A 27,816-nucleotide genomic window follows, 5' to 3' on the forward strand; every position below is an offset into this window, starting at 1 on the left:
ATGTGCTCTGAACGTCATCTAAGTCACAACAAAAGAAGAACACAGTCTGCTGAACATAATACTACACAAACATTAGATATTGCCATGGTTTAATTGCACATAACATGTAAACATTTTCAGTGCAGGGAGGAAAAAGTATGTGAGCCCCTAGCTTAATGACTTCTCCCAGAGCTAATTGGAGCCAGGAGTGAGCCAACCTTGACTCCACTCAGTGTGATGATATCGATGTGTTGCTGACAGCTGTCCTGCCCTTAAAAAACACACACCTGTTTTGGGTTTACTGGTTTCAAGAAGCACTGTCTGATGTGAACCATGCCTCACAGAAAAGAGCTCTCAGAAGACCTACGATCAAGAATTGTTGACTTGCATGAAGCTGGAAAGGGTTACAAAAGTATCTCCAAAAGCCTTGATGTTCATGTGTCCACAGTAAGACAGACTGTCTACAAATGGAGAAAGTTTAGCACTGTTGCTACTCTCCCTAGGCTTGGTTGTCCTGTAAAAATGACTGCAAGAGCACAGCGCAGAATGCTGCATGAGGTAAAGAAGAACCCCAGAGTGTCAGCTAAAGACCTACAGAAATCTCTGGCACATGCTAACATTTTTGTTGACACATCTATAATAAGGAAAACATTAAATAAGAATGGAGTACATGGGAGGACACCACAGAGGAAGCCATTGCTGTCCAAAAAGAATATTGCAGCACGTTTGAAGTTTGCAAAAGAGCACCTGGATATTCCACAGGACTACTGGCAAAATATACTGTGGACAGATGAAACCAAGATTGAGTTGTTTGGGAAGAACACACAACACTATGTGTGGAGAAAAAAAGGCACAGCACACCAACATCAAAACCTCATCCCCACTGTAAAACATGGCGGAGGGAGCATCATGGTTTAGGGCTGCTTTGCTGCCTCAGGGCCTGGACAGATTGTTGTCATTGATGGGAAAATGAATTCCAGAGTTTATCAAGACATTTTGCAGGAAAACGTACGACCACCTGTCCGCCAACTGAAGCTCCGCAGAGGATGGGTGATGCAACAGGACAATGACCCAAAGCATACAAGTAATTCAACAAAACAATGGCTGCAACAGCACAGAATACGCCTTCTGGAGTGGCCCAGTCAGAGTCCTGACCTCAACCCGATTGAAATGCTGTGGCATGACCTTAAGTGAGCGATTCACACCAGACATCCCAAGAATATTGCTACACTGAAACAGGTTTGTGAAGAGGAGTGGTCCAAAATTACTCCAGATCATTGTGCAGGTCTGATCTGCAACTACAGGAAACGTTTGGTTGAGGTTATTGCTGCCAAAGGAGGGTCAACCAGTTATTAAGTCCAAAGGTTCACATACTTTTTCCTCCCTGCGCTGTGAATGTTTACATATTATGTGCAATTAAACCATGGCAACATCTAATGTTTGTGTAGTATTATGTTCAGCAGACTGTGTTCTTCTATTGTTGTGACTTAGATGACGTTCAGAGCACATTTTATGCCCAATTCATGCAAAACTCCACGTAATCCCAAGGGGTTCACATACTTTTTCTTGCAACTGTATATATAAATAGTGTAGCGCTCATATCAAATAAATGCATACAGTGTGACTCTTCACTGCAAAATACTAAGAGAATAATGAAATTAAAATAAAATAATGAAAATCATATAATGTGACTCATCACTCCAATAGTGCAAAAACATGTATAGTGTCAGACCTAAAATAAATATCTGTGCCCCTCACTTCAAACCGTGCTCACACACTAAATTAATACAATATCTAAAAATGTGCCTTCCACTTGAAAACAAACGTGCTCATACACTTCATATATTAAATATTAGATCATGTATCAACACACCCCCTAACACTTGTCATGAATATTTGATTAATGATTTTATATCCTGTAAAACTGAGGGAGTTGTGTATTGTTTGGAGTGTGATTGTGGACTCCAATATATAGGCAGAACAAAGAGGCCACTGTGGAAAAGGCTCAGGGAGCATGTTCAAAATATTAATAAAGGATTTACAAAACATAGTGTCTCGAGACACTTTGCCATATATCATAATAAGGACCCCAGCAAAATGAAATTTTGGGGGATTGAGAAATTTAAGAAGCATTGGAGGGGGACTAATAAAATAAAATCGCTGAGTCAGGCTGAGTCCAGGTGGATGTATTGCATGAACACACTAGTTCCCAAAGGGTTAAATGTCGAATTCGACTTAAATTGCTTTATCAGTGACTTTTGAATTAGATATAAATTGCGTTACCAATATTTCTCTAATTTTAGTATAGATATTCTAATTGGTACTTATATGTGGTTTTACTATTATAATCAATTTCTCTTTTTATAAATTTCATTTAATTTTAATTTTATTTTTTTACTTTTAATTTTATGGCTGTTATAATTATTTAGTATGAAATATTGATTCTCTATGCATCAACTGTATTTATTAGGGTTGTATTCAATCATGTTAATGTGTGGGTAGATTGCATGATGAAGGGATAGATTTTTAGAATGTTTCTATTTTTATATATATATATTTATATATTTTAATTATATTCTGAGTGTCAGGTAGAACATAAGGTCATCCTCTCCATCCATCCCCTAGTGGTAGGTTGCAATTTAGCTCCTCAATATCTTTATATTGATGGGTATTATTTTTATATATATGTCCAATTTGTATAAGTCTTATTAATTTTAATATTATTGAAATAATGTATATTTTAATTATTTAGTTTACCGGGATTCCGGGACTCCGGTAAATAATGAAATCAGCGTGGGTATGTGGATTAAAGATTACGTTTTTTTCCCCACATAGTCTAAGGTGTAATATGTGGCATTTCAAATAAAGAAGGTCACCAATAAAGTGGCCGCGGTTAGAATAGGGGTATGTCTCCGAGAAAATGGCCGCGGTCACCGCTGAATACATGCAAGGTATGCCGTGATTGCCGTTAATTAATAGGTCCAGTATAAAGGGAGGAGCTGCATTCATAATGCGATACCCCAAGGAAGTCACGAGCAGACAGTGACGTAACGCGTAGGTACGCGAGTACGCAGTTTCCGGTGCGCGGTGACGCACCTCCGGCGTGCGACGCCATCTTGGTATACCCAGGAAGTCCCACACACATGCAGTATACCCACACATCGGTGAGGAGGGAGAACTGCGAACTATGTGAGTGTTATTCCTTCTTTTGCAATAAAGGAGTCATATTTGCACTAATACTACACTTAGAGGGTCTCTTTTTTTGGCTCACTGGGCGGGTGAGCCACTGTTCTCTAGAGACATCTGGGCTGATTAGGGGCAATAGGAGCCCCACAAGGAGATCCACTGGAGGAAGAAGGCTGCTGAACCATATGATTTAAGGATCCAGGGTGATCCTGCAAGCGTGTTGGCCCCTAGGGGTCACAGGGAGGAGGTGAGGAGGCAATCTAGCCACATACAGAAGAAAAGTTTTGGCACAATCACGGAATTGTTGAACACCATTACACATTGCATGATTTTATTCATCACTGATTGGACATTTTTTTGATCATTTTGAAGAGTGGACACGTTTCTTGCACTTCAGCACTTTATGTTTAGCCCCATGTTTGTTAGGGGGTGTGTTGATACATGATCTAATATTTAATATATGAAGTGTATGAGCACGTTTGTTTTCAAGTGGAAGGCACAATTTTAGATATTGTATTAATTTAGTGTGTGAGCACGGTTTGAAGTGAGGGGCACAGATATTTATTTTAGGTCTGACACTATACATGTTTTTGCACTATTGGAGTGATGAGTCACATTATACGATTTTCATTCTTTTATTTTAATTTCATTATTCTCTTAGTATTTTGCAGTGAAGAGTCACATTGTATGCATTTATTTGATATGAGCGATTATCTCTAATACTTTTTCTTCTCTGTCTATTTCTCTTCCCTGGGACTGCTCCTTCCCTCTCCCCCCCCCCCTTTTTTTTTTTTTTTGTTTGTTTTTCTTTCCTTCTCTCATTCCCTCTTCATTCCCCTGACCCCCATGTGTTGCATCATCAGATTTATACGACATTGAACTGTAGATATGCCCTCCCCCAACTCTTTGCCAGGACAACTGTCCTTGAAAGTTCTCTCACTTAATGTTAAGGGCCTGAACACGCCAGAAAAGCGCTCCATGCTGCTTTCCTACTTGCATAAACAAAAAGCGGATGTAGTCTTTATCCAGGAGAAGCACTTCCGTCAAGATTCTATTCCCAAGCTTTTTAACTTCCGCTTTCCTACAGTTTTCCACGCCACTAATCCCTTAGCTAAATCGAAAGGGGTCGCCATCCTGCTCGCCAGACATCTCCCCTTTAATATGACAGATACTCTTCTGGATCCCAAAGGTAGATATCTGTTTATAAAGAGCTCCTTCGCCAATCGACCCAACACGTTTGCTAACGTTTATGCTCCCAACGCCAAACAGGTTTCGTTCACATGCTCGCTCAGCTCTGCCCTAGCCGCTTTCCAAACGGGTGTGCTGATATTAAGGGGAGATCTGAATGTCCCTTTAAGCCCATTGTTGGACTCCTCTTCGGGCAGCTCCTTTTTGCCTTACAAAGCTCTTAAGCAGATACGCTTACAATTACAACACTTGCAACTACACGATTCCTGGCGAACTCTCTACCCTACTGTTAAGGACTACACTTTCTGTTCCACACCACATAACAAATACTCTAGGATAGATTACTTCTTCTTGTCACAGTCAGATTTCCCACTCCTTCATGCTGCCTCCATAGAACCGATGGTCCTCTCCGATCACCATCCCATAACCATGATGTTGCGGTTTCCCGAAAAACACATATGCTCGAAGTACCGGCGCCTGGACGCTTCCCTTCTTACTGACATTGCTATTGAACAAGAGATCCGTTACAACCTGACTGAGTATTTCTCCTTGAATTGCTCTTCAGACACCTCTCCCCTCACGCAGTGGGAAGCCCATAAGTGTGTCATTCGCGGTACACTCATAGCTATAGCGACAAGACATAAAAGAGACAGACGAGCGTTTGAAACTCTTTACGGACAGGATTCAATCTTTGGAAAAAGCCCATAAGCAGACTCTAGCTGCGTTGACCTTGTCAGAACTTACGAACACCCGCATACAACTTCTCACAGAATTGGGTACGGTGGTCAAAAAAAGATACATTCTTTCACAAAAATTGTACTATGAAGTCGAAAATAAGAGCAGGAAGTTTCTAGCTAGTGCTCTTCACGAGAAATGGTCCAGCATGACGGTACATAAAATCAGAGGCTCCGATGGCACGGTGGCTACATCCAACCCCGACATTGCCTCCCATTTCGAACAGTTTTATAAATCCTTATATAATCTCCCTCCTGAACATCCCCCTCTGCAGACCGACAAAATCCAGAGCTTCCCTGATCTCTGAATTCCTTCATCTTTATAGCCCAGCTGCTCTCTTTGAGGAACAGGCTCACTCTCTGGAAAAAGATCTGACCCTGATTGAGCAACAGTGCGCTGTAAAGCAGATGAAACCTGGTAAGAGCCCGGGTCCTGATGGTTTTTCAGTAGCATATTATAAATCCTTCCAAGACATCCTAGGTGCCCCTTTTCTTTCCGCTTTCAATACTCTCTCTCAGTCTCCCCAGTCACATTCCCGACTTTTAGAGGCTTACATTATGGTTATCCCCAAAAGCGGTAAGGACGATACTCTGGTTCCCAATTACAGACCTATTTCCCTGCTGAATGTTGACATCAAATTGTTCGTGAAAATTGTTGCTAAACGGCTCCTCCCCTTGCTTCCCGCCCTGATCAATTTAGATCAGGTGGGTTTTATCCCTGGTAGAGAAGCAAGGGACAACACCATTAAGGCCCTTAATCTCCAACATTGGCTTTGTAAATCTAACACTCCTGGATTTTTTCTTTCTTTAGATGCTGAAAAGGCCTTTGATAGGATTGCATGGGACTACTTGAAGGCGTCTTTGATGGCGTTGGGTTTGGGGGAGAGAATGCTAAACTTCATAATGGCCCTATATGCTGATCCAACAGCTCGAGTCCGGGTAAAGAGACACTTATCAAACCCCTTCCACCTAAGAAATGGAACACGCCAGGGTTGCCCCCTCTCCCCGCTCCTGTTCGTCTTATCCCTTGAGCCTTTGTTAAGGAAATTTGCTCAAATCCTGATATCAAAGGGATCAAGGCAGCAAAGAATATACTGTAAGCTTGCTGCTTATGCGGATGACATCCTCCTGTTTCTTGTCGACCCCCATACCACATTGCCGAATCTATTGAAAGACTTCGCTTTCTTTCAATTTCTGTCGAATCTTAAAATCAACTTCTCTAAGTCCTATGCTCTTAACATCTCTCTTTCCCCTGACCTGGTTTCATTTTGTCAGTCTCACTTTCCGTTTCAGTGGGAAAGGAATGCCCTCTCTTATCTTGGTGTGCAACTTACCTGTAATCTTGACGACCTCTACACCAAAAATTTCCTTCTCGCCCTTCGTTCTATACAGGAGGATCTCACTAAATGGCATCGCCCTTGCTTCTCTTGGTTCGGAAGGGCGGCGATACTAAAAATGAACATACTCCCCCGTCTACTCTCTCTTTTTCAAACATTGCCGATTCTTCTGCCACTCGCTTTTTTTGCCTTCTGTAAAAAATTGTGCTCCCTATTCCTTTGGGACCATAAGCGGCCACGCATTGCATTCTCCCAACTGATCCTTCCTAAACTTAGAGGAGGAATTGGGCTCCCTGACCTTCACCGCTATTATTGGGCTTGTCACCTTTCCCGCATAATCGATTGGCACGTCCGCTCGGCTACCAAAGATTGGGTCCATTTGGAGAATGCCTTTTCACCCTCACCCTTGGCGTCGATCCCATGGCTCCTACCAAGGCATACCCCTCAAGTCCTTCTCACACACCCTCTGCTGGGGCCCACCTTAAAAATTTTCCGCTTGGCTTGTAAGTCTGTATCCATTTCTGATATGCCCAACTCCTTAACCCAGACTTCCCTCCTGGCATGCATGAAGCCTTCCTGTCCAAACACTGGCCGCACCCTCAGATTATAGTAAAACACTTTCTTCATAAAGGCAGGATGAAAACATTTGCTGAATTACTAGACAGCCTGGGTATCTGTGATTTCCCTGTCTGGGCTTATCTCCAGATGAGACACTTCTTGCTTTCGCATAAAGACCGTCACAACTGGGCCCGTCCTCTTACCCTTTCGAATCCGCATGCTCTAAAGCCGAACCCCAAAAGCATTTGATCTCAGAGGTGTACCCCCTCCTTGTTGGGAGTAGGACCTACAATTCTCTTCCTTCATGCCGTGCATGGAACAGAGAGCTGGATACCAACCTGTCGGATTCAGATTTGGACCTAATTTTTAGTTACTCCCACAAATGCTCCCTCAATGTTTCGACGCAAGAAAACAGCTACAAACTGGCCTCCAGATGGTACCGAACTCCTTCAAGAATTCATCGCTACAACCCTTCCTTGCCCAACAGCTTTTTTTTTAGGATACTTTACATAAGTATAAAAAAACATGATACTCGTTATCGGGGTACAGCTCACCCTATACTGCGACGCAGCGCACCACATTGCAATATAGTTCCAGGCATACGATAAATACATTCGATAATACATTCACTCAGCGGTATGATGCCTGACGTGATGTGCGTGGCGGACGAATCCCCAGACCAACACGTCATGCATAACGCCGCTTACCCCGAGACCATAGCATCCTAAGACAAAGAACATTTCCTACCATTACAAAGTCATGCAAGATACGATTAGTTACAATATACAATAAGCATCGGGTGTGGGGGGGGGGGGGGGAAAGGGTCACAGGCCCGAAGCTTTATTGAAAGGACAAAGACACGCAAGGGGGAGTAGGGGGAAGGGGAGATCTTCAGACGTCCTCTTCCTCCTTAAAGTCCATCAAGGTATAGTCCCTGAGCAGACTGAGGATCAGTCTGCGGCAGTCCTCAATGTACATCCTCTCCCGCTGGTGGATGAGGTGCTTCCTGGCGCACCATAAAGCGTCCTTAAAACAACACAGCACCCGCCAGGCGCTGTCAATGTCCTCCAGAGAAAACGTTCCACAGAAAAGTCCATTCAACACCCCAAAGTGTGTGATGGTTGTCTGTGGCACAAAGTGCTTGAGTTCAGGTTCCAGGGCCCTCAACAGGTCCTGAGCAAAAGAGCACTCCCAGAAAACGTGATGAACCGTTTCCTCGTGGATGATGCAGAAGGGGCAGTGTCTGTATCTGCTCAGGTTCCTGGCATGCATAAATGTCCTGAGAGGCAACCCCCCTTGGATTGCCATCCATGCCAGGTCCTTGTGCCTGTTGGTGAGGATGTTTGAAGAAACATTCCTCCAGACCACCTTGCAGGTGTCTGAAGGCAGGCCTGGAACCGACTCCAAAATGTCACTTGCTCTGATGAGCTTGTAAATGATCTTTGGCTTCCACAAGTCAGGCTTGACTCCCTGTAGCCCCTGCTCCTTGATAAACTTGAAGGTATCCAGGTAGTACCAAGGAGTGTCCCAGTTGTAGGGGATGGAACTGTCCCAATTGTCCCATCCGAGGGACCTCCAGAGAGGCAACAGGAAGAAGCGTGACATTACGTTCCTGCCAGAGTCCATAATCCTTTTTGGCAAAGTTCTGCGGATGCAGTTGCAGGCAAAGAACACCCTCAGTTGGGTGGCGATGTCGGGCACGCCCTTACCGCCCTTGAGGGGTTCCTTGAACATGACTGCCCTCTTCACTCTGTCCATCTTGGAGCCCCAGATGAAGTGAAACACCACCCTGGTGATGGCCTTACAGGTGTTGACCCGTGGGGGCCAGGCCTGGGTGAGGTACTGCAACACAGGGAGAATCTCGCTGCGGAGTACCAGTGTCTTCCCTTCGATGGTGAGGTCTCTGAGGCTCCAAAGTCCAAACTTTTGTCGCATCTTTGACAGTCTCTCCTCCCAAGACTTCAGGGCTGCACCCTCGGCACCAAACCAAACTCCCAGGATTTTCATGAAGTCTGTCTTGATGCCAAAGGGCATGGATGCAGAAGAAGGCAGGAACCACTTTCCGAACAGCATGACTTCTGACTTCCCGCAGTTGACTTTTGCCCCCGAAGCTTGGCCGAAGTCCTCGCAGGTCTGGACGAGCAGGTCGATGGAGCGCTGGTTGGCACAGAACACCGTCACGTCGTCCATGTAGAGCGAGCACTTCACTTCCCTTCTGTCTGGTCCCGGCGCGGTGATTCCCCCGATCTCTGGATTCCGTCTGATGCATTCGGCAAAGAGCTCTATACAGCAAACAAAAAGCAGAGGTGAAAGAAGGCAGCCTTGTCTGACCCCGGAGAGGACCGGGAAGGGGTCAGTTTTCCAGCCGTTCACCTGCACAGTACTACAAATGTCGTTATACATCAGGTCAACATACCGACAAAACATTTCCCCAAGACCAAACCTGCGCAGGGCTCTGCACATACACCCATGGGAGACACGGTCAAAGGCCTTTTCCTGATCAAGACTGACCAGGGCCGCGTGCACACGGCGGTCCTTGATGTATTGGACCGTGTCCCGGACGAGCGCTAGGCTGTCTGCAATCCTGCGGCCAGGAATGCCGCAAGTCTGATCCGGGTGGATGATCTGTCCGATGACGGCCTTCAGCCTGTTAGCCAGGACTTTGGCGAGGATCTTGTAGTCCACGTTCAGGAGAGAGATGGGACGCCAGTTTTTCAAGTCACATCTCTCCCCCTTACGCTTGTACAAGATCGTGATCATTCCCTCCCTCAACGAAGGAGGCATCCTGCCCTCCACCACCATCTCCTCGTACAGCTCGAGCAGGTCCGGGCCCACGAGGTCCCACAGCGCTACATAGAGCTCTGCTGGGAGACCATCGCAGCCCGGGGTCCTGCCCCGCCTGAAGGATTTAGCCGCAGAGTGCAGCTCCTCCATCGTCAAGGGGGCGTTGGTGGCCGACAAACCTGCAGGATCAATGGTGTTAGTGATACCTGACAAGAGAGAATCCTTGCCCAACAGCTGTTGGAGATGCTGGACGTCAGATGGGTCATTTCTCCACATCTGGTGGTCTTGCCCAATCATTCAACCATTCTGGCAAGAGGTCTATCGGATTGTGGTGTCTGTAACTACCTTACCATTGATTCTTTCTCTGACTCAGTTCCTCCTCCACTATTCCTCCCTTCCGTGGGGACAGTATTTTAAATCCTTAGCTATGCATATGTCAACGCAGCCAGACTCTGCTTACCTGTATTTTGGGGCTCCACTCGCCGTCCCTCCATACAAGATTGGCTTATCCGCTTGGGCAAAGTGGCGGAGATGGAAAAACTGATTGCGACTGCACTTGATACCCTGACCAAATTTTCCCACACTTGGGCCTGTTGGACTCACTTTCAGACCACCCCTGCATATCAGTCCCTCATGGACCAATCTACTTGATCTAATTCAGCTCACCCTCCTATGACACCCCTTTCTCTTTTTCCGAATGGCTGGCAATGTGTTTCCTTAAGTGTATCTGCCCCCATTTGCATGTCCCCTGTGGCGGTTCAGGTTCTGTCTACTTCTGTTTATATCCTAACGTATAGACGATGACACTTAATTCGCACGTTACTCCTCCCCTTATTCCACCCTCTCCCTTTGTCCTTCCTCCCCCTTTCCTCTACCCCCTCCCCCCCTTTTTTTTTTTTTTTTCTCTTTTTCTTTCTCTTCTCTTTCATCTCTCCCATCTCCCACACTCTTTTCCTTTTCTTCTCACACACTCTTCTGCACTTTATGTAGTCTTCAAGAGATCATTGGGCATAACTACATCAATATTATCTTATACTTATTAGAGTCTCTACGACAGTTTTCGTTTGTATTCAGATACCTTTGCTACATAACGACTGTCGCCACATTTTTTGTATGTGCACTACATTCGCCCCCCCATTGCGGGCCTATGCCTTGAGGTATATCTACATGAGGTTCTCTGTTATCAGCCTCTATTATGCCTTTTCATGCTGCCTGAGTATTACATGCATAACCCGGTTGTGGCCTAGTTATTTGTCGGTCTATGTTCTTGCATATGATCTCTGTTTTCTCATGTTGTACCTATTGATGACTGCCTTATCCTCTTGTATTTTACAAGTTCCTTTGTAATTCTGTAATTCACCAATAAACTTTTTTGAAATAAAAAAAGATAGGTACTTTATTGTCATTGCAACGTAAATCACAATGAAATTCTATAAAAAAAAAAACTCCACACACACATGAACATATAACATTCTCAACATGCACACATGTGAACATTGTCCCCATCCCCCCAGATAAAAGCCTAAAAGAAACGACGACCACAACATCAAGCCAAGTCACTTGGAGCGAGATAATAATACTCAAAATGACCATTTAGGGCCTTGATAGCTATTGGAAAGAAAGAAACCTTCCTCGAGTCGTTTTGTCCTCACCTTTTTTCTTTTTCCAACCTCCTGCCAGATGGTTTCCAGGTTTAGTAATTTATATTTACTAAAATAATTGCATTTCCATGTTCTGTGTACTGTGGGAGACCAGATATAGTGAATGCAGGGTCTGGGGAGAGCGGATATAGTGAATGCAGGGTCCGGGGAGATCAGATATAGTGAATGTAGGGTCCGGGGAGACTGGATATAGTGTATGCAGGGTCTGGGGAGACCAGATATAGTGAATGCAGGGTAAAGGGAGACCAGATATAGTGAATGCAGGGTCCGGGGAGACCAGATATAGTGAATTCAGGGTCCGGGGAGACCAGATATAGTGAATGCAGGGTCTGGGGAGATCAGATATAGTGAATACAGGGTCCAGGGAGACAAGATATAGTGCATGCAGGGTCCGGGGAGACCGGATATAGTGAATGCAAGGTCCGGGGAGACCAGATATAGTGAATACAGGGTCCGGGGAGACCAGATATAGTGAATACAGGGTCCGGGGAGACAAGATATAGAGAATGCAGGGACTGGGGAGACCAGATACAGTGAATGCAGGGTCCGGGGAGACCGGATATAGTGAATTCAGGGTCCGGGGAGAGCGGATATAGTGAATGCTGGGTCCTGGGAGACCAGATATAGTGAATGCGGGGTCCGGGGAGAGCAGATATAGTGAATGCGGGGTCCGGGGAGAGCAGATATAGTGAATGCAGGGTCCGGGGAGAGCAGATATAGTGAATGCAGGGTCCGGGGAGAGCAGATATAGTGAATGCAGGGTCCGGGGAGAGCAGATATAGTGAATGCAGGGTCCGGGGAGACCGGATATAGTGAATTCAGGGTCCGGGGAGAGCGGATATAGTGAATGCTGGGTCCTGGGAGACCAGATATAGTGAATGCAGGGTCCGGGTAGAGCAGATATAGTGAATGCGGGGTCCGGGGAGAGCAGATATAGTGAATGCAGGGTCCGGGGAGAGCAGATATAGTGAATGCAGGGTCCGGGGAGAGCAGATATAGTGAATGCAGGGTCCGGGGAGAGCAGATATAGTGAATGCAGGGTCCGGGGAGAGCAGATTTAGTGAATGCAGGGTCCGGGGAGAGCAGATTTAGTGAATGCAGGGTCCGGGGAGAGCAGATTTAGTGAATGTAGGGTCCGGGGAGACCAGATATAGTGAACGCAGGGTCCAGGGAGACCAGATATAGTGAATGCAGGGTCCAGGGAGACCAGATATAGTGAATGCAGGGTCCATGGAGACCAGATATAGTGAATGCAGGGTCCAGGGAGACCAGATATAGTGAATGCAGGGTCCTGGGAGACCAGATATAGTGAATGTAGGGTCGAGGGAGACCAGATATAGTGAATGCAGGGTCCTGGGAGACCAGATATAGTAAATGCAGGGTCCAGGGAGAGCAGATATAGTGAATACAAGGTCCGGGGAGACCGAATATAGTGAATGCAGGGTCCGGGGAGACCAGATATAGTGAATGCAGGGTCTGTGGTTTAGTAACACTTTAATACCTAAAAACTTAAAAGCAGATACCGGCTCTACTACGTCTCCTCTGGTGTAGAATGGAACCATGTCAGTCTTGGTCTTCCTAAAATCAGCTTTTAACTCCTTGGTCTCCCCAGTGTTTAGGGACAAATTGTTTCCCTCACACCACTCTACTGAATTGGCCACTTCTTCCCTGTAATGCTTCTCATCCCCTCTTGTGATGCAACCTACTATGGTGGTGTCATCTGAAACTTTGATGTTACGTTTTGTAGAAAAGCAGGGAGTGCAATCACAAGGGTATAGAGAGTAGAGAAGGGGACTCAATACACAACCATGTGGTACTCCTATGCTGACCACACCCTGGGATGACACATGCTTACTCAGTGTGACCCCCTGTGGGTGCTCTACCAGGAAATCCTTTATCCAAGAGTAGGGGTCTCCAAACCTTCTAAAGAAAGGGCCAGTTTAGTGTCCTTTAGACTGTAGGGGGGCCATGGGAGTAAACAATGCCCGATCTTTGGTTTTATGGAGAGAAATAGTTGGTGTTAGTTGAAGGAATAGTGCCCTATTGTTGGTGTCAGTGGCAGGAATAGTGCCCTATTGTTGGTGTCAGTGGCAGGAATAGTGCCCTATTGTTGGTGTCAGTGGCAGGAATAGTGCCCTATTGTTAGTGTCAGTGGAAGGAATCGTGCCCCACTGTTTGTGTCAGTGGAAGGAATAGTGCCCCATTGTTGGCGTCAGTGGCAGGAATAGTGCCTCATTGTTGGTGTCAGTGGCAGGAATAGTGCCTCTTTGTTGGTGTCAGTGAAAGGAATAGTGCCCCATTGTTGGTGCCAGTGAAAGGAATAGTGCCCCATTGTTGGTGTCAGTGGAAGGAATAGTGCCCCCTTGGTGCCAGTGGAAGGAATAGTGCCCACCTTGTTGGTGTCAGTGGAAGGAATAGTGCCCCACTGTTGGTGTCAGTGGAAGGAATAGTGCCCCGTTGTTGGTGTCAGTGGGAGGAATAGTGCCCCATTGTTGGTGTCAGTGGAAGGAATAGTGCCCCATTGTTGGTGTCAGTGGGAGGAATAGTGCCTTACTGTTAATGTCAGTGGGAGGAATACTGCCGCATTGTTGGTGTCAGTGGAAGGAATGTTGCCCCATTGTTGGTGTCAGTGGGAGGAATAGTGCCTTACTGTTGGTGTCAGTGGAAGGAATAGTGCCTCATTGTCGGTGTCAGTGGAAGGAATAGTACCTCATTGTCGGTGTCAGTTGAAGAAATAGTGCCTCATTGTCGGTGTCAGTGGAAGGAATAGTGCCTTGTTGTCGGTGTCAGTGGAAGGAATAGTGCCTCGTTGTTGGTGTCAGTGGAAGGAATAGTGCCTCGTTGTCGGTGTCAGTGGAAGGAATAGTGCCTCGTTGTCGGTGTCAGTGGAAGGAATAGTGCCTCGTTGTCGGTGTCAGTGGAAGGAATAGTGCCTCGTTGTCGGTGTCAGTGGAAGGAATAGTGCCTCGTTGTCGGTGTCAGTGGAAGGAATAGTGCCTCGTTGTCGGTGTCAGTGGAAGGAATAGTGCCTCGTTGTCGGTGTCAGTGGAAGGAATAGTGCCTCGTTGTCGGTGTCAGTGGAAGGAATAGTGCCTCGTTGTCGGTGTCAGTGGAAGGAATAGTGCCTCGTTGTCGGTGTCAGTGGAAGGAATAGTGCCTCGTTGTTGGTGTCAGTGGGAGGAATAGTGCCTCATTGTCGGTGTCAGTGGGAAGAATAGTGCCTCGTTGTCGGTATCAGTGGAAGGAATAGTGCCTCGTTGTCGGTGTCAGTGGAAGGAATAGTGCCTCGTTGTTGGTGTCAGTGGAAGGAATAGTGCCTCGTTGTTGGTGTCAGTGGAAGGAATAGTGCCTCGTTGTTGGTGTCAGTTGAAGGAATAGTGCCTCGTTGTTGGTGTCAGTGGGAGGAATAGTGCCTTATTGTCGGTGTCAGTGGAAGGAATAGTGCCTCATTGTTGGTGTCAGTGGAAGGAATAGTGCCTCATTGTTGGTGTCAGTGGAAGGAATAGTGATTCATTGTTGGTGTCAGTGGGAAGAATAGTGCCCCATTGTTGGTGTGACTGGCAGGAATAATGCCTCAAAGGCCAGATAAAGGCAATCAGAGGGCCACATCTGGCCCCAGGGCTGTAGTTTGGAGACCACTGTCCAAGAGCAAAGGGAAGGGGGCATATTCAGCTTCAGCATCTTCCCCACCAATAGATCTGGGATAACGGTATTAAAAGCCGAACTCTAGTCAATGAACAACATTCTTCCATAGTTGCTGGAGTGTTCCAGGTGACATAAAGTGTTACTAAACCCACAACAGTACAATCAGTCTGGCATTGTATGCTGGCTGATCACTGAAGAGTGGGAAATGTGAAAACATTTTACTTCTGACTGCTGCTGACTGCTGGTGCTTGTAGTTGTTTTATTTTCTTCTTTGGGTCTTGCTAAAAGATTTTACTTTTTTAAATCCCTTTTTCTGTCACTTTTTTTTCTTCCTTTCCTTGTCTTCCTTCACTCTTCTAATTAAGGGGCGGAGTTAATTGGTCCCAGGTGATACAGGTCCTATATAACTTGCTGTGGAGCTCACTCTGAGCTTGCCTGTATTTTGCTTGCTGGACCTTTAACTAAGTCAGCGGTTCTCAACCTGGGAGTCGCGACCCCTTTGGGGGTCGAACGACGCTTCCACAGGGGTCGCCTAAGACCATCGGAAAACACATATTTCCGATGGTCTTAGGAACCGAGACACCGCTCCTCGCCACCGCCGCTGCCACCGCCGTCTCCAGGTGTGGGCGGGATGACATGCCGCCCCTGTCATCTGGACACACCTCGAGATCAATCCTCGCCTGTGATTGGCCGCCGGTACTGTAGCTCAGGAGAGGCACACAGGCGGCCAATCACCGGCAAGGAGGTGGAGCTTGGAGAGGAGGAGCCGAGCGGCACCGCGAAGATCGAGCGAGTGAAGAGGAGGACAGCGGCCGGAGAAGGAAGACATCTGACAGGTAAGTGTCGGTACCATGGGAGAGGGAGCGAGCGAGCCCAGGCTGGAGCAGGAGTCTGCAAGGTAAGTATCATTGGTGTCAGTGGGAATAGTGCCCCATCATTGGTGTCACTAATACCAATGATGGGGCACTATTCCTCCCACTGACACCAACGATGGGACACTATTCCTCCCACTGACACCAACGATGGGGCACTATTCCTCCCCCCACTGACACCAACGATGAGACACGATTCCTCCCCCAAATGACACCAACAATGGGGCACTATTCCTCCCCCACTGACACCAAGGATGGGGCACGATTCCTCCCCCCACTGACACCAACGATGGGGCACAATTCCTCCCCCCACTGACACCAAGGATGGGGCACAATTCCTCCCCCCACTGACACCAAGGATGGGGCAGTGTCCGGGGAGACCGGATATAGTGAATTCAGGGTCCGGGGAGAGCGGATATAGTGAATGCTGGGTCCTGGGAGACCAGATATAGTGAATGCAGGGTCCGGGTAGAGCAGATATAGTGAATGCGGGGTCCGGGGAGAGCAGATATAGTGAATGCAGGGTCCGGGGAGAGCAGATATAGTGAATGCAGGGTCCGGGGAGAGCAGATATAGTGAATGCAGGGTCCGGGGAGAGCAGATATAGTGAATGCAGGGTCCGGGGAGAGCAGATTTAGTGAATGCAGGGTCCGGGGAGAGCAGATTTAGTGAATGCAGGGTCCGGGGAGAGCAGATATAGTAAATGCAGGGTCCAGGGAGAGCAGATATAGTGAATACAAGGTCCGGGGAGACCGAATATAGTGAATGCAGGGTCCGGGGAGACCAGATATAGTGAATGCAGGGTCTGTGGTTTAGTAACACTTTAATACCTAAAAACTTAAAAGCAGATACCGGCTCTACTACGTCTCCTCTGGTGTAGAATGGAACCATGTCAGTCTTGGTCTTCCTAAAATCAGCTTTTAACTCCTTGGTCTCCCCAGTGTTTAGGGACAAATTGTTTCCCTCACACCACTCTACTGAATTGGCCACTTCTTCCCTGTAATGCTTCTCATCCCCTCTTGTGATGCAACCTACTATGGTGGTGTCATCTGAAACTTTGATGTTACGTTTTGTAGAAAAGCAAGGAGTGCAATCACAAGGGTATAGAGAGTAGAGAAGGGGACTCAATACACAACCATGTGGTACTCCTATGCTGACCACACCCTGGGATGACACATGCTTACTCAGTGTGACCCCCTGTGGGCGCTCTACCAGGAAATCCTTTATCCAAGAGTAGGGGTCTCCAAACCTTCTAAAGAAAGGGCCAGTTTAGTGTCCTTTAGACTGTAGGGGGGCCATGGGAGTAAACAATGCCCGATCTTTGGTTTTATGGAGAGAAATAGTTGGTGTTAGTTGAAGGAATAGTGCCCTATTGTTGGTGTCAGTGGCAGGAATAGTGCCCTATTGTTGGTGTCAGTGGCAGGAATAGTGCCCTATTGTTGGTGTCAGTGGCAGGAATAGTGCCCCATTGTTAGTGTCAGTGGAAGGAATCGTGCCCCACTGTTTGTGTCAGTGGAAGGAATAGTGCCCCATTGTTGGCGTCAGTGGCAGGAATAGTGCCTCATTGTTGGTGTCAGTGGCAGGAATAGTGCCTCTTTGTTGGTGTCAGTGAAAGGAATAGTGCCCCATTGTTGGTGCCAGTGAAAGGAATAGTGCCCCATTGTTGGTGTCAGTGGAAGGAATAGTGCCCCCTTGGTGCCAGTGGAAGGAATAGTGCCCACCTTGTTGGTGTCAGTGGAAGGAATAGTGCCCCACTGTTGGTGTCAGTGGAAGGAATAGTGCCCCGTTGTTGGTGTCAGTGGGAGGAATAGTGCCCCATTGTTGGTGTCAGTGGAAGGAATAGTGCCCCATTGTTGGTGTCAGTGGGAGGAATAGTGCCTTACTGTTAATGTCAGTGGGAGGAATACTGCCGCATTGTTGGTGTCAGTGGAAGGAATGTTGCCCCATTGTTGGTGTCAGTGGGAGGAATAGTGCCTTACTGTTGGTGTCAGTGGAAGGAATAGTGCCTCATTGTCGGTGTCAGTGGAAGGAATAGTACCTCATTGTCGGTGTCAGTTGAAGAAATAGTGCCTCATTGTCGGTGTCAGTGGAAGGAATAGTGCCTTGTTGTCGGTGTCAGTGGAAGGAATAGTGCCTCGTTGTTGGTGTCAGTGGAAGGAATAGTGCCTCGTTGTCGGTGTCAGTGGAAGGAATAGTGCCTCGTTGTCGGTGTCAGTGGAAGGAATAGTGCCTCGTTGTCGGTGTCAGTGGAAGGAATAGTGCCTCGTTGTCGGTGTCAGTGGAAGGAATAGTGCCTCGTTGTCGGTGTCAGTGGAAGGAATAGTGCCTCGTTGTCGGTGTCAGTGGGAGGAATAGTGCCTCATTGTCGGTGTCAGTGGGAAGAATAGTGCCTCGTTGTCGGTATCAGTGGAAGGAATAGTGCCTCGTTGTCGGTGTCAGTGGAAGGAATAGTGCCTCGTTGTTGGTGTCAGTGGAAGGAATAGTGCCTCGTTGTTGGTGTCAGTGGAAGGAATAGTGCCTCGTTGTTGGTGTCAGTTGAAGGAATAGTGCCTCGTTGTTGGTGTCAGTGGGAGGAATAGTGCCTTATTGTCGGTGTCAGTGGAAGGAATAGTGCCTCATTGTTGGTGTCAGTGGAAGGAATAGTGCCTCATTGTTGGTGTCAGTGGAAGGAATAGTGATTCATTGTTGGTGTCAGTGGGAAGAATAGTGCCCCATTGTTGGTGTGACTGGCAGGAATAATGCCTCAAAGGCCAGATAAAGGCAATCAGAGGGCCACATCTGGCCCCAGGGCTGTAGTTTGGAGACCACTGTCCAAGAGCAAAGGGAAGGGGGCATATTCAGCTTCAGCATCTTCCCCACCAATAGATCTGGGATAACGGTATTAAAAGCCGAACTCTAGTCAATGAACAACATTCTTCCATAGTTGCTGGAGTGTTCCAGGTGACATAAAGTGTTACTAAACCCACAACAGTACAATCAGTCTGGCATTGTATGCTGGCTGATCACTGAAGAGTGGGAAATGTGAAAACATTTTACTTCTGACTGCTGCTGACTGCTGGTGCTTGTAGTTGTTTTATTTTCTTCTTTGGGTCTTGCTAAAAGATTTTACTTTTTTAAATCCCTTTTTCTGTCACTTTTTTTTCTTCCTTTCCTTGTCTTCCTTCACTCTTCTAATTAAGGGGCGGGGTTAATTGGTCCCAGGTGATACAGGTCCTATATAACTTGCTGTAGAGCTCACTCTGAGCTTGCCTGTATTTTGCTTGCTGGACCTTTAACTAAGTCAGCGGTTCTCAACCTGGGAGTCGCGACCCCTTTGGGGGTCGAACGACGCTTCCACAGGGGTCGCCTAAGACCATCGGAAAACACATATTTCCGATGGTCTTAGGAACCGAGACACCGCTCCTCGCCACCGCCGCTGCCACCGCCGTCTCCAGGTGTGGGCGGGATGACATGCCGCCCCTGTCATCTGGACACACCTCGAGATCAATCCTCGCCTGTGATTGGCCGCCGGTACTGTAGCTCAGGAGAGGCACACAGGCGGCCAATCACCGGCAAGGAGGTGGAGCTTGGAGAGGAGGAGCCGAGCGGCACCGCGAAGATCGAGCGAGTGAAGAGGAGGACAGCGGCCGGAGAAGGAAGACATCTGACAGGTAAGTGTCGGTACCATGGGAGAGGGAGCGAGCGAGCCCAGGCTGGAGCAGGAGTCTGCAAGGTAAGTATCATTGGTGTCAGTGGGAATAGTGCCCCATCATTGGTGTCACTAATACCAATGATGGGGCACTATTCCTCCCACTGACACCAACGATGGGACACTATTCCTCCCACTGACACCAACGATGGGGCACTATTCCTCCCCCCACTGACACCAACGATGAGACACGATTCCTCCCCCAAATGACACCAACAATGGGGCACTATTCCTCCCCCACTGACACCAAGGATGGGGCACGATTCCTCCCCCCACTGACACCAACGATGGGGCACAATTCCTCCCCCCACTGACACCAAGGATGGGGCAGTATTCCTCCCCCCACTGACACCAAGGATGGGGCACTATTCCTCCCACTGATAACAATGATGGGACACTATTCCTCCCACTGATACCGATGATGGGGCACTATTCCTCCCACTGATACCGATGATGGGACACTATTCCTCCCACTGATACCGATGATGGGGCACTATTCCTCCCACTGATACCGATGATGGGACACTATTCCTCCCACTGATACCGATGATGGGACACTATTCCTCCCACTGATACCGATGATGGGACACTATTCCTCCCACTGATACCGATGATGGGACACTATTCCTCCCACTGATACCAATGATGGGGCACTATTCCTCCCACTGATACCAATGATGGGGCACTGTTCCTCCCACTGATACCAATGATGGGGCACTATTCCTCCCACTGATACCAATGATGGGGCACTATTCCTCCCACTGATACCAATGATGGGGCACTGTTCCTCCCACTGATACCAATGATGAGGCACTGTTCCTCCCACTGATACCAATGATGGGGCACTATTCCTCCCACTGATACCAATGACGGGGCACTATTCCTCCCACTGACACCAATGACGGGACACTATTCCTCCCACTGACACCAATGACGGGGCACTATTCCTCCCACTGACACCAATGACGGGGCACTATTCCTCCCACTGACACCAATGACGGGGCACTATTCCTCCCACTGACACCAATGACGGAGCACTATTCCTCCCACTGACACCAATGACGGGGCACTATTCCTCCCACTGACACCAATGAAGGGGGCACTATTCCTCCCACTGACACCAATGACGGGGCACTATTCCTCCCACTGATACCAATGATGGGGCACTATTCCTCCCACTGACACCAATGATGGGGCACTATTCCTCCCACTGATACCAATGATGGGGCACTATTCCTCCCACTGATACCAATGACGGGGCACTATTCCTCCCACTGACACCAATGATGGGGCACTATTCCTCCCACTGACACCAATGACGTGGCACTATTCCTCCTACTGCAAAATTACAGTTATGAAGTAGCAACGAAAATAATTTTATGGTTGGGGGTCACCACAACATGAGGAACTGTATTAAGGGGTCGCGGCGTTAGAAAGGTTGAGAACCACTGAACTAAGTGGACATTTAATAAGTGGAGTTAAATAAAAAATGGAGTTGGAAACAGGAGATTATAAGAGGAGTCTACTAACCTGTAAGTGACAAGTGATCTTTCCTGTTAGTATTGTGATGGGATATGAGTGCTAGCGGGGTGGAAGGTTTGTGCAGTGCACAGTGTGCCGCATGTATGCAACAATGGAGCAACAGCTCCGGGATGGATACCGCTGTGACAGATGTGAGCGGCTTGCCTTTCTAGAATCTCGTGTTAGAGTTCTGGAGGAGAAAGTTGCAACGCTGGGCAGAGCTATCAACCTTGAAAGGGGTCTTCTGCTCTCTGAGCAGGTAGCTAATGGGACTGATGTGGAGGGCAGAGGGGATAATTAGGATTATCAGGTAGGAAGATGGGTTACTGTAATGAGGGAGTGGTAGGGGCTCATAGAGAAGGAAGGCTGGCCCTGGGTTTGAGCACCCAAACAGGCTGGGCAAGTTGGTTGAAGATGTGGGGGTGGCACCCCTGGATGTCACTGCTATCCCTAACAGCCGGGATGGCAGACCATCTGGGAGGGGTGGTGAGGGTAGTGCAGGAAGGCTTAGACAGCTGCTGGTAGTAGTAGTAGGATTCTATGACCAGAAGGACTGATAGAATTTGTCGCCAGGATCACCTCAACCGAATGGTTTGCTGTCTCCCTGGTGCCAGGGTTCGGCATGTGGTGGACCGGGTTAATAAATTACTGGGAGGGGCTGGGCATGACCCAGCGGTCTTGGTTCATGTTGGAACCAATGACAGAATACATGGAAGATGGAGGCTGCTTAAAAATCAATTTAAAGAATTAGGCTGCAAGTTGCAGGAAAGAACCTCCAAGGTGATATTCTATGAAATATTACCTGTGCCATGCGCAACTCGGGAAAGATGGGGAGATTAGAGAACTCAATGCATGGCTGAAGACCTGGTGTAAGAGGGAAGGATTTGGGTTCCTAAAGCACTGGGCTGACTTTTCATTGGGGTGCAACCTATATGTTAGAGATGGTCTGCTGTGCTGGGGGAGAGGTTTAAGGGAAGGCTGGAGGAGTATTTAAATTAGGATCAAGGGGGGAGGGAGAATTAGATTATAACTGGGTAGACAGATCAGACGGGTCAGTACTTATTGGTGGGTGGAATGGGGGAAGATGGGGGGAAGGCTATGGCTGATAAGACCGTTCCCATGATGCAAACAACCAGTGGAATCGGTACCATTTGTATGACAATAAATATGCAAAATACGTGTGAACAAGGTGTCAGTGTTTGTTCAACAATGCCAGAAGTCTGTCAAGCAAAATAGGTGAGTTGGAATCTTTTTTGCATGGAGAGCTATGATTTAATTGGTATTGCTGAATCTTGGCTTCATTCTTCGCTTGACTGGACCATTAATATTCCTGGCTATGTTCTCTTTCGGAGAGACAGAGTAATAGGAAAGGTGGTGGTGTCTGTCTCTATATGAGAAGTGATCTCAGAGCGAGTGTAAAAGAGGACCTAGTTGATGGGGAGTGTGATGAGGCTGAAGTATTATGGGTGGAACTGCACATGGGGGTGCATACTAAGGTAGTCATTGAAGTTTGTTATAGGCCTCCCAGTGTTAATGAGGAGATGGAGACTCGGCTCCTTACACAGATCTAAAGGTCTGGGACAGTGATAATAATGGGGGATTTTAACTACCTGGAAATTGACTGGAGTAATGGTACTGCAGGAACAGTTAAAGGGCAAACCTTTTTAAACCTACTACAGGACAATTTTATGGTACAATTCATAGAGGCCCCAACTAGGAATGATGCTCTGCTGGACCTGGTAATCTCAAACCATGCAGAGCTTTTTACGAATGTGCATATAAAAGAACATCTGGCTAGCAGTGACCATAACATGAATTCATTTATTAACTGTAAACGGTGAGCACATACAGGAAAAATAAAAACCGCTTAAGTTCAAGAGGTAATTTTCCAAGACTTAGACTGGGAGGGAATATTGGCATTGATGAACACAACACAGAAATGGGAGTTCACACTGCAAAATATAATCCCATGGGCAACAAGTTTAAAAGGCTAAAAATCAAACCTATGTGGCTGATAGCCAAAGTTAAAAAGGCTATAGATAATAAGAGAAGAACTTTTATTAAATAAAAAAATGAAGGATCACTATTATCGTTTAAACATTACAAAGAATATAACAGAATATGGAAAAAGGAAATAAAGGCCGCAAAAATTGAAAACTAACAACAGATTGCAAAAGATAGCAGGACCAACCCCAAAAAATTCTTCAAATATATTAATAGTAAGAAGGTCCGGTCCGAGCATGTAGGCCCTTTACTAAATAATCTAGAGGGGGTGACTGGGGACAAAGAGAAGGCAAATTTATTGCCTTCTTCAGCTCTGTATATACAAAGGAGCATGTGGGAGCTCTTGTTCATAATGGGCATGGTACTGATACAGCTCCAGATGATCCACATTGGCTCACAATTGATATGATCTAAAAATATTTATACAGAATAAAGGTGACTAAAGCCCCTGGACCAGATGGCATACACCCACAGGTCCTTAAAGAATTGAGCTCTGTCTTTTCAAAGCCATTGTTTCTAATTTGTAGGGGCTCTTTAATGACTGGCATAGTACCACTGGATTGCTGTAAGGCCAATGTGGTGCCTATATATAAAAAGGTCAAAATCTTTACCAAGTAATTACAGACTTGTTAGTTTAACTTCTATAGTTGGGAAGATACTGGAGAGTTTAATAAAAGACCACATAGATGAGTTCTTGCTGGAAACAAATATTTTAAGCAACAGACAGCATGGATTCATGAAAAACAGAAGTTGTCAAACAAATCTGATTTCTTTTTGAGGGGGTGAGCAAAACCTTGGACAGGGGTGGCGGTGGACGTGGTATACTTGGATTTTGGAAAAGTGTTTGACACAGTTCCCCACACACGGCTAACTTGTAAGGTAAAGTCTACGGGCTTGGAAAAATCCATATGTAAATGGATAGAAAACTGGCTAAAAGATCGTGTTCAGAGTAGTTAATGAATGGTCTGGGGTCATCAGTGGTGTACCCCAGGGTTCAGTGTTGGAACCCTTTTTTACTAGGGGGAGTACAACTGGGGAATCAATGGTGAAGGATCTGGGGGTTCTGGTAGATCACAATCCTAATAATGGCATGCCATGCCAAGCTGAGGCTTCTATAGCTAGCAAAATCCTCTTATATTAAGAGGTATAGACTCCAGAGAGATCATATTACCCCGGAGCAAATAATTAGTAAGACCTCATTTGGAATATGCAGTTCAGTTTTGGGCACCAATTCACAAAAAGAACATTGGGGAACTGGAGAAAGTACAGAGAAGGGCAACCAAACTGATATGAGGCATGGAGGAGATCGGCTATGAGGAAAGATTAGAGGAACTGAGTTTATTCTCTTGAAGAGGAGATTAAGGGGGGATATGATCACCATGTATAATACACAAGGGGGGGATATGATCACCATGTATAATACACAAGGGGGGGATATGATCACCATGTATAATACATAAGGGGGGATATGATCTCCATGTATAATACACAAGGGGGGGGATATGATCACCATGTATAATACACAAGGGGGGGGGATATGATCACCATGTATAATACACAAGGGGGGGATATGATCATCATGTATAATAAGGGGGGGATATGATCACCATGTATAATAAGGGGGGGATATGATCACCATGTATAATACATAAGGGGGGGGGGATATGATCACAATGTATAAATACATCAGTGGTTCATATAGTGAACTTGGTGTAGAGTTATTCACCCTGAGGTCATCAGAGGACAAGGGGGCACTCTTTATGTCTGGAGGAAAAGAAATTTAATCTCCAAAACACAAAGGTTTCTTCAGTGAGAGCTGTGAAAATGTGGAATAGACTCCCTCAAGAGTTGGTTCTGACCAGCTCAGTGGATTGCTGTAGGAAAGTCCTGGATTCTTTCTTGGATACACAGAATATAACTGGATATAACATTTATAGGTAAAGTTGATCCAGGGAATATCCGATTGCCTCTCGGGAATCAGGAAGGATTTATTTTTTCCCCAGCAGGTGCAAATTAGATCATGCTTTGCTGGGGTTTTTTGCCTTCCTCTGGATCAACTGTGGGTATAGGATTATTACTTTTTTTTTCAGCCTAACTAACTATATGCAGTAAAGAATGCTTGTTATACTCACCGTGGAACCTAAGGGGTTAATCCTCTGCGGTGTGTAAAAATGCTGTTTGATCCTGTCTTCTGATTCTCCCCTTAGTGTTCCCCCTGTTACATCCTGATAAGACATATCGTGTGAAGACACTCTGCACATGCTCAGTTTGGTGTGTATTGCTAGAGGTTTTTTCTTGGGACAGTACATGAAATTAGCACAGGGCCAATCAGCATTGTCCAGAGGTCAGGGGTTCTGCATGCCACTAAAGAAGAAAGTAAGCTCCTACAAGCTTAAGCCAGTGCTCTACTGGACACTGATAGAAGTCAAGACTGCTATATACTGCTGATGAGAAGGTATTTAGCAGTTTATATTTACTAAAATAATTGCATTTCCATATTCTGTGTACTGTGGGAGACCAGATATAGTGAATGTGGAGTCCAGTGTTTAGTAACACTTTAATACCCCAAAAAAACTTAAAAGCAGATACCCACTCTACCACTTCTCTGGTGTAGACTGGAACCATGTCAGTCTTGGTCTTCCTAAAAACCATTAACTCCTTGGTCTCCCCAATGTTTAGGGACACATTGTTTGCCCCACACAACAAGCATCTAAACTACCTGGTGAAGCTGTTTTGATGCATTTTTAACACCAATCCCTCAAAGAACTTCATTATTACCGGGGTGAGCACAATTGGCCTATGGTCCTTCAAACTATCTGTTTGCTACTTTTGGTTTGGGAGTAATAGTAGATTTTTAAGCAGGTTGGAATCACAACCAATGATGATGATTAGTTAAGACCCCTGCAAGGTGGTTGGCTCAAGAAAATTGTATAATGTATGGCCAGCCTAATGCTGGTGCACTCAGAATCTGGTGCAGCTGTGCATGGTAGTCAATCAGCTTCTTACCTCTGCTTGCTCAATTAGGATTTGTCAGTAAAACCTGGAAACTGATTAGGTATTTATGCAGAAGTGAACTTGATTTTGCACTCTCTAGCTTTAGTAAATACACCCCGGTATGTGTAGATGTGCACTCTGCTTCATTACTCTACCTTGTGTTTTTACCCTCCCTCATCCTCCCATTACCCCACACTGATTCTACCTATTGCATCATTATATTCTTCATATGACCACCCCAGGGCATTGCCACCACCTCTACTGCAGGTTTGACCCTCTTCTTCCTTTCAGCACAGAGTATTGTCCCCCCCCCCCCAGCGCAGGGCATTGCTCTATCTTCCAGTGGAGGGAATTGCCCCTCCTGCAGCAACCATTCCTTACCATTCTCCCAGAATTTTCAAATTGCCAGAAACATCACAGGAGGGGCAGAGACAACACTGCAATAGGTTGATTTTTGTATTTTGTATATTTGTGCATACTTAGATTTATATACAATTTTGATAAAAAAAAAAAGAACTCCAGCTAAAATCTTAGCACACCTGATGGGGGATCCTACGGTTTTCCACTCTATAGAAAGCAAACCTTTTTAATTTTGTACATATATTATCCATGTAAAGTATAACCATTTATGATAATAGGGGCAGATCCGGGGAAATTATTTGTCTGTATTATAAATAGGCCATAAGGATTGGTTACCTGACCCGTAATAGATTTGTGTGAATTTGCTGTGCCGGCCTACGCCTCCAATGTCTTCTCACTCTTTGCAGGTCCTAAAAGATCCACTAAAGCCGCAGGCTAAGGGCAACTACTGGATGGTTGATGTGAGCCAAATTCCTGAGGATGCCATGAAGCTGCAGAAAACGGGAGGCACCCGGCAAGAAGGCTACCCTCCTGACCTGGCTCCTTGTATCCTGCATGGACAGCCCTACAGATCTGTAGACTTTCACCACCCCCATCTTTCAAAAGACAATACTGTGGTCGGATCAGATGCAGAGGCTGGTCCCTCAGTACAAACCCAACCCCCAAATATAGATCCTGCCGCAACCTTCCCAAACATCTTATGGAACCTTCCAAAGTCATATTCAAAATGCATGGCCCCTAATGTGGTGTCCCCTCCCAGCATTCACCCTCTCCTTTACTCCAACTTCCCCTCTTCCTCTGTGACTACATGCCTACCCCATACTCAAGCTCCACCTGAGCGGAGGGATATTTACACTCCCAGTCTGATGCCTCCCCTGCCCAGACCCTCTGAAGCCAGAACCAGAATATCCTCTTCAGATTTCCCTCCCAATAATACGGTCTTTGACATCCCAGTGTATCCACACCACGGGGGGGGGCTACATACTCAAAACATCTATGGGCCAAAATTTTCTCAGGGTGGGGTGTACCCAGGGTACAGACCCAATGGTTACTGATTGGCCAGTTGTTGAGACAAGGCTGGTTTTGGGCTAGTCACTTTTGCCTCAAGGACTAGCTGAACTTCAAGTCTTACCCAATGATGTTGGCACCCAATGTGGCACATGGTCCAGCGGAGGTGGCACCAAACATGACCTACAGTCCAAAGGCATTTGTCAACTATGTATATATCAGTCATTTTCTATCATGTCTGTTTCTTTTTACTTCAAATAAAATTGAATTTGTTTTTTAATCTCAAGTGATGTAAAA

The 27,816-nt window shown here is 46.5% G+C and overlaps 1 protein-coding gene and 1 long non-coding RNA gene across 2 annotated transcripts in view; both read left to right on the top strand.

Annotated features, from left to right (window-relative positions):
• LOC149470869 (uncharacterized) overlaps window positions 1–27,816 on the top strand; it is a 124,592-nt gene that overhangs the window by 57,481 nt on the left and 39,295 nt on the right. The gene's annotated exons all lie outside the window — the stretch shown is intronic.
• LOC149470871 (forkhead activin signal transducer 3-like) lies at window positions 5,237–27,793 on the top strand. The gene is made up of 4 exons (XM_089659073.1): window positions 5,237–5,313; window positions 5,414–5,505; window positions 5,899–6,026; window positions 26,919–27,793. The coding sequence occupies exons 1-4, from the start codon at window positions 5,237–5,239 to the stop codon at window positions 27,564–27,566; spliced, it is 945 nt and encodes a 314-aa protein (XP_089515199.1). The 3' UTR covers window positions 27,567–27,793.

The sequence above is a fragment of the Staurois parvus genome, unplaced genomic scaffold (genome assembly GCF_062004578.1).
Source record: "Staurois parvus isolate SC_StPar_1 unplaced genomic scaffold, SC_StPar_1.0 ptg000030l, whole genome shotgun sequence".
NCBI classification, from domain to species: domain Eukaryota; kingdom Metazoa; phylum Chordata; class Amphibia; order Anura; family Ranidae; genus Staurois; species Staurois parvus.

Coding starts and splice junctions, on each gene's coding strand:
- LOC149470871 (XM_089659073.1), top strand. CDS start 5,237: ATGACGGTACATAAAATCAGAGGCTCCGATGGCACGGTGGCTACATCC. Junction 5,314..5,413: donor ATTGCCTCCCATTTCGAACA/GTTTTATAAATC, acceptor TCATCTTTATAG/CCCAGCTGCTCTCTTTGAGG. Junction 5,506..5,898: donor TGTAAAGCAGATGAAACCTG/GTAAGAGCCCGG, acceptor TTCTTTCTTTAG/ATGCTGAAAAGGCCTTTGAT.